General features: G+C 36.7%; 1 protein-coding gene across 1 annotated transcript; it reads right to left on the reverse strand.

Moving 5' to 3' along the window:
- Positions 1-1733: 1733 nt before the first annotated feature.
- LOC141394527 (uncharacterized protein KIAA2013 homolog) lies at positions 1734-5460 on the reverse strand. Its single transcript, XM_073969080.1, has 5 exons — positions 4975-5460; positions 3992-4283; positions 2569-3675; positions 2374-2498; positions 1734-2301 (listed from the first exon to the last, which is right to left on the reverse strand). Exons 1-5 carry the CDS (start codon positions 5138-5140, stop codon positions 2114-2116), a joined length of 1878 nt encoding a protein of 625 aa, XP_073825181.1. The 5' UTR covers positions 5141-5460; the 3' UTR covers positions 1734-2113.
- Positions 5461-7550: the final 2090 nt, after the last annotated feature.

Below are 7550 nucleotides of genomic sequence, written 5' to 3' on the forward strand. Positions count from 1 at the left end.
CAAACGTTGAAAGTGTTTTAAGCATTAAGGTACCCAGAGTAGAAAAAAACGTTCTCTGACGAAAGAGCCAGTGAATTGTGGCATAATGAACCTACGTGCATTGTGGCAAGATCCATATGGCCGTCTCTGTCAGTCAAAAGAACGAACTCTCTGCTGAACCTGAGTAAAGATGAAGTTAGAGTAACGACGGGAGTCATCACTGGACACTGCTATGTACATCAGGGCCCATACCAACAAATGGGTTGAGGATGTTACTGACTACTGCAGATTCTGTGAGGACGAGGAGGAGTTAGAGACGATCGAGCACATCTTGTGTCGTTGTTGTTGTGTTGTTGTTGTAACAGTGTTTTTGTTATGTTTATTTGTTCGTTCCTCTGTTCAATCTGGCTCTGGGTCTATCTCCAGTTCAAGAAAAGTGGCTGCTTCGATGGGATGTAGCCATAGATCCACTGGAGTTAGATGGGTAGGTTTGGCGGGGCAGTTAAAAAGGTGTTGTGTGTCGTGCGGGCCCATGCCGCATACTGGGCAGATGTCTTGCACGGTGCGATCGATTTCCGCCCAATAAGAATTTAGGCGACTGCAATATCCCGAGCGTAGTTGGGCCAAAACTACTCTAGTTTGTCGTGGCAGCTGACGCTCCTCAGCTGCGATAGATGGAGGATGTACTCCAAGTACTTTATTCACACTATAATTGCTTAAGGCCTTGGCAACTGCGTCCGTGTGAATGCTATTCAATCCTGCTTGATATGCTTGTTGATCTAGGGGTTCTCTCCTGTATCGTTGGACCTCTCCCTCTAGAGCATGGATATCCTTCCTGATCTCCCTGAATGGGCCGGGCCTACCCACAAGATGGTGATTGGGATGGCTCACACGATAACATCCAAGCAGGTACTGCAACGAAAGCATCTCATTGTGTTGCTTTACAGGAAGAATTTTTGCCTCCTCATGTAGATGGTCCACTGAAGATTTGAGGAGGCACCCTGTCGCTGTTCTCAGGGCTGCATTTTGGCAAGTTTGAATCTTTTTCCAGTTCGAATCACACTATCTCGGGGACCAGACTGGAGCCGCATAGCTTACCACAGACCGACCTATCGCGTTATATGTGGTCAACAAGGTTTCTTTATCTGCACCCCAAGTGCTGCCGGCCAGGGACTTGAGGACCTTGTTCCTACTTTTCAACTTGTCGCAGATAGCTGTGGCGTGTGCGCACGAAGTGAATGTAGTGTCGAATGTGACCCCTAACATTTTAGGGCAGTTTGTGGTCGGAATTCTGCTACCGTCGACCACGACATTCAACTCACGTGTGTCGTTGTCCAGCAATGGCTGGTAGACGGCATAGGTTAGTAGGTGCTCACTTCCCACCGTGTCTAACTTTCTACTCAACTGTGGAGCCTGCTGTGATCTCTGAAGTGGCTGGGACAGCGCAACCTGAACGCGTAAATAAATTCAACTATTCTGCCTACCATTAAAAATAAATTTTTTTCTCCTACTCTAAAACTATCACTCCACTCTTAAACATTCTTGTAATCTACTCGTTCTTTCACTGCGCTAACAACTTTCTCTTTTTATTTTTTCCCCTATCCTCCCTTTTTTCACCTCCTTTATCCTGCAGCTCTTTTCTACTGGATGATCACAATGGACCGGAAGGTCTCCGAGTGACGCAGTCACAATTAGTGACTACACATCCCCTAACCTAACCTACCCAGAGTAGAAAAATAGAACACAATAAAAAATTCTTAAGGCCAACATCAATTTATTTTTCTTCTATAGGAATAATACGGAGTTATGGGTTATGTAATCAAAGTTAAATAAATTGTCTTTAGTTATATACATTTTTAATTTTTTTTTTAACATTGCGATGTCATTTTCTTCTTCATGATTCACAAAAAATATTTTATGCAGCTTTTACTTTGTAAAGCTTTAGGGGGATAAGTTATTAGTAATATGTTCATATCTCTCTCATTTTTTCTAGTCCTAAATATTGCGTACATGGTAAACTTAGCTAATTTCTGAAAAATCAGTGTTACAAAGTTGAGAAAAGAAAAATTAAATAAAAAGGCTAATTTTTTAGTCGTAAATATACTTTAGTACTTTACAAATTTAGAACCTAAAATCACGGCTTGTTATAACGATATCTTAATTTATCTGAAGGTTCACAATATTCTTTAATAATTAATTTACATAAGAATATATGGAATACTATAATTATTGCACATACAGATACCCAAAACAATGTGGGTAACCCACCTAGCTGATGCCCATGTTTATGGAGCGATATTATGTGTTGTTCATGTGCGGGAGCTAAATGAAAAGAAACGAAGATCGAATTAACACTTCGCAAATGAAAATTAAACTTATAAGTGATGATATTACCTTCCACAACCTCTTTAACATGTATAGCTTGATGAAGTTCAACCATGTGCTGCTTGTCCTCGGTTATGTAAAGGATGGCAGTCAATGGTTCTGTAAGTTTGACCGGAAATTGTCGACGATTTTGCCTATAAAATAAATAGTTTAATTGCATTAATGTACATATTATGGGTTAACTCAACTCTTTCATTTACTTACGTTAATAAAACCGGTTCATCCATACACCCACCATCACAAGCATAATATGAACGATCGGAGCGATCTAGTGCAACATTGATGACAGCCTTATTGTCTTCGGTTACATTTATTGTCACATTAACATGTGTACGATTGCCATAATTCAGGCGACGAAAATGAAAATCTCGATGTAAATATTTCGGATGCATATTACACTCCAAATGTTGATTACTGAAACGAAAACTACCGAAACTTAAAACCATAGCTTGAATTACACCAGAAGAACCAGCCCGAATTAGATTATGACAGCCCTGTTTTTCTAGCGTTAACATCCACGATGAGACAACTTTGTTTAGTTTTTCTAACGAATCCATAGGTAACCATAGATTGTCGGCCTGTAAGGTATGATAAGAGTCATAACAACCTTCCGCATACGTTAAAGCCTTTGCTATATCCTGCTTGGATGGAGCAGACACTGATATATATTCCTCAAATTCATAACTACGCGTTTGTGATAATACAGCATACATAGTGGCATTGATACGATCGCCATTTAAGCTGTTTTCTGCTTTAGATGTACTAATCGTAAAACCTGTCGCCCATAGATCGGACCATACATTAATGTGAGCTTGTCTAAAGTTGTGCAGCGCTGTACTGGCAGATTCTGTTTTGGACTGCAAACTTTGTAGCACCTTATTCATGGCTAATGTAGCTTTTTGTTCTGTCTCAGCTGTTGTGGTTCGTATTTGTTCTTCGTTGTCTCCTTTCAATGGCTTGGAGTAGTGTACAGCTATTGGTATTTCAATTTTAATACTTCCTCGTTTTTTCAATTGTATACTTCTCGATACTTTTGGTAATACAATAGTGACAATAATAATCAAAGATTTGTCCTCTTCATTTGGATTCAGAGTTCCAGTGATAATTTGAAATTCTTTTGTCGATTCCGTAGAACCAAGTTGTATTGTACGAGTGATGGGTGACTGGAAATGTATCCTCGGTAAAATGAGCTCAACTTCTTCCATGGTATTACGTGTATTGGTAATTTTAATTTCTTGCATTAGGACACTTGGATGTGTTCGATGAGCGTAATATGAATAAGATATGAACATGTTTGAAAAACATTGAAATCTGAAAGGAAACAAAAAATAAAAGTATTGGTCATTATTTAGGAAACAAAGCTCTTCTGTAAATGTAGAACGGGATAAACCTTAAAACCCTTAACGGCATCTGCAGGATGTTGCCAAGCTTTTCCAACATGTACTCTGTTTTACTTTGATAATATTTTTTCATGTAATTCATACTTCCCGAGATATGGACGTTAAACAATCTAAATTTATCACTGTTTATTTCAATTGGAATGGACATTGACAATACGGGGTAATGTTTTCATATTTCAATTTGTTTTTCTTCTGAGTATACTTGTAAAATAAACTTTTAAACTTACCTCCACGCAATGCCTGAAAGGTATTCCACAACTGTAGCTTCCCTGCCAGATTCGGCAGTTTGCAAAACCGAAACAACCGGATGAAATTGTGTATATGTATGCATAGCACGTCCATATTTAATATTTAAGGGAGCATCATGAGCCACTTCCAAACCTATATATCCGTTGCCAACATACGGTATAATATTACGTTCCTCTGCAAAGGGAGGCACGTGCCTAATGTTGGCATCAAACTCAAAATTTTGCAAGAAAAACGGTGTCAATCGATCATCCATGCACTGCATTAAGGGATCTAAGAAATACATATTAGTTACTCAATATGGAACTTCTTTCCTTTAGGGTCCACCTGGCTGAAAAATCGGCATTTTCACCATAGCGCTTTCGGTACTGATTCCAACGGTGTATAACTTTTGTCCCGGAAATGTGTACTTCCCGAGATATATGCCTCGAAAGTTCCACAAAAACCATTACTCCGCCTTAAGTTAAAAATATTTACTAGACTCGAATCGTTAAAAATTTTGTTATTACAGGTAAGTATTGTCCCCCTGAACAAACCAGTATACAATATGTGTGGGGAAACTCCAAACTTCCCGAGAAATAGGTATTTTTAAATTGTACATTTTGCTTTATGTAGCCGGCCTTCGGCCGGGTATTTAAGACTTTCTCCTATGGACAGGTGCAAATCTCGGGAATGGTATTAAAATTTCTTTTAAATTGTAATTATTTCTAAGAAGCTGGCCTTCGGCGGTGGATTTATCTTTCTCTATACATATATACTGGTGTGCAAGATTTGAGTTTAGTAAATGCGAGTAAATGCGTTTAAGTCCTAGTTGGAGTTTTTGAGGAATTTTCGAGGCCTTTATCTCGGGAAGTATACATTTCCGGGACAAAGGTTATACACCGTTGGAATAAGGGCCGAAAGCGTACCTGTAATAAAAATGCCAAATTTCTCCTCCAGGTCAGCATATCAACAACATACATACCTTTATTTTCCGGTGCGCTTCCTCCTAGGAATAGATAACGAAAAATGGGCGGCAATAGATAAAAGAATATACAAACACATAGTAGAACCACAAAAAGCCGGCGATATGATGAAAAGTTTACAAAATCTATTTTATATTTTGCGGTGCGAAACATATTGCTCGACATTTTTTATAATAAAATATTTAAATCTTTGGTTTCTACCACTGGTTTCGTAAATTTAACTCATAAAATCATTGTTTATCGCGTTTTTATGATTAAAACAAATCTCCAACATATGACTATGACAACAGGAGGATTGTTTTACTTCTAAATGCGATAGACTTCTAAATGCGATGACATATTGACGGAATTTTAGTACATTTAAACCACGTTCACATCAAGGCATATTCATATAAGGTAGAAGTGACAATCAGCTGTATTCTTACTTTTTTTGAAATTTGAAACTTCGAAATTTGTTGCCATAAAATACTGCTTTTCATCTTAAACGTGTAATAAAAATTACCTACGAGAGATCTGAATGCGTTAAGCGCTCGGCACATACGGTGCGTTGTGCGTTGCGTTACAACAACCACATGAAAAAAGTGAAAGTGAAGCCAAGTTTTTCGAAAAACAACAATATGGCCGACGCATTGAAGTTAAACATAATTTAACTGTTTTGGGACAACGCGTGTCCCAACGTGTCACTAAACGGACCGTATGTGCCGAGGGCTTTATATTTACATTTTAATTCAAATTAGTTCTATTTTAGAGGATTCTCAAAATGTATTTATGTTGTCCTGAAAAAAAATTGGAACGACCCTATTATTCAATATTTTCTTTGACAATTAATTTTCAACAATAACAATGTTGTTTTTGTAAATTTGTTAAGGCCTGCGTACATAAGCTTACCTTGCTTACTTCTGATAAAAGAATAAAAAAGAAAAGGGCAACCCAGTTCGAAATTTCCTCGGCCTTCTTTATTCTTTTATTTTTATTATGTCAAAAATGAAGCAGGAAAACAAGGCAATCAGGCAGAGCAGCTTATGTATGCAGGCCTTTAGTTGTTGTAATTCATGCATATACCTGTGGCATCGACATATTTGTAATAGCCCTGTTCCTTTACGTTCAATAATCTTCAAGTTTTTCCACTTTTTACTCGAAAAGCGTTCCTTTACTTCAGACACCATACCATGGTATAAGTAAAGAGGTAGATTTAAATGAAAAAAATCTATAGAACCCTTGTTTTCCTGAATTCATAAAACTTCAAAATTAGTAAACAAAAAGGCAACAAGTGGGTTTGTTTACAAAATACCAATTTTGAGCATTTTATAAAAAACGCGAAAATGAATGAAGGGCCACGGTTTCTACACATAATCGAGTTGTGGATATGATAAAATGTTTGTTTCAATAATAAGCTGAAGGATTTCTTCCATACAAATGTTCTAAAACCAATTTTGAAAATCATTGAATTCGATTGTTTTTAAAATTGTTGGCATATTATTCAAACATCACACACACATACAAAGATTGTGTATATTGTTTTGACGTTTTAGGAACAGTCGAAAGAAAAAAAATTAAATTGACAGGAAGCTTTAGCTAACCTTTATTATTAAACCATGCACCATACAATTCATATGAGAGCAGTTTACAACTTTTCCTACTTTTGCCGGTTTTACCACTTTCTAAAGTAAAGGAACAGGCCGAATATGTTATTTCAAAATGTTTTTTTTTATGTTGTTGGAAAAATTACAACAAAAATATTTTTTTTTTATAAAGGGATTTGACATTTCATATTCGAACAGCTGGTGTGATACCACTACCTTGGTAATTATGACATGGTCTGTTCCTATGGCACAATCATACAAGGTACGCTCATCAGCCCAGCTGATGTACTGCGAGTTGTCAAAAAAGTTGTTGTAATTGAAAACACAAAAAATTAAATGAAAAATTGTGCATTTTTGATGGATTTTTGTAATAATGCGTTTATTAATACCTGCCTAACGAAATTTTGTTGAAAAATTATGTGAATCGCATTATTTTTGGAAAACATTTTTGACATTTCACAGTACTGAACTGGTTTTTGTTGTAGTAATTGTGCCATGGTCTGTTCCTTTATTATTGAAACTAGTAAAACCAGCAAAAGTAGTAAAAGTTGGAAACTACTCCCATATGAGCTCTGTTCCTTTACGTGCAAGAATCTTCAAGTTTTACCACTTTTTACTCGAAAAGCGTTCCTTTACTTCAGACACCGTAAAATTCATATGGAAGTAGTTTACAATTTTTACTACTTTTGCCGGTTTTACTATTTTCAAAAGTAAAGGAACAGACCCATGAATTATATGGTGTTTGAAGTTAAGGAAAGCTTTTCTAGTACAAAGTTGTAAAACTTGAAGATTATTGTACGTAAAGGAACGGAGCTTTAATGCGTTCCAGTACTGCAAGAATCTATTAATTTTTACTTGGTCTGTTCCAGTACTGCAAGAATCTACTAATTTTTACTATTTTTTTCGATAACATAAAGGAAAAATGTTATCGTTGTAAAAAGTAGTAGCCATGGTATAAGTATAGAGGTAGATCTAGATGAAAACAAATTATA

Source organism: Musca autumnalis, unplaced genomic scaffold (assembly GCF_047663935.1).
Source record: "Musca autumnalis isolate F117 unplaced genomic scaffold, ASM4766393v1 scaffold_2, whole genome shotgun sequence".
Lineage (NCBI taxonomy): Eukaryota > Metazoa > Arthropoda > Insecta > Diptera > Muscidae > Musca > Musca autumnalis.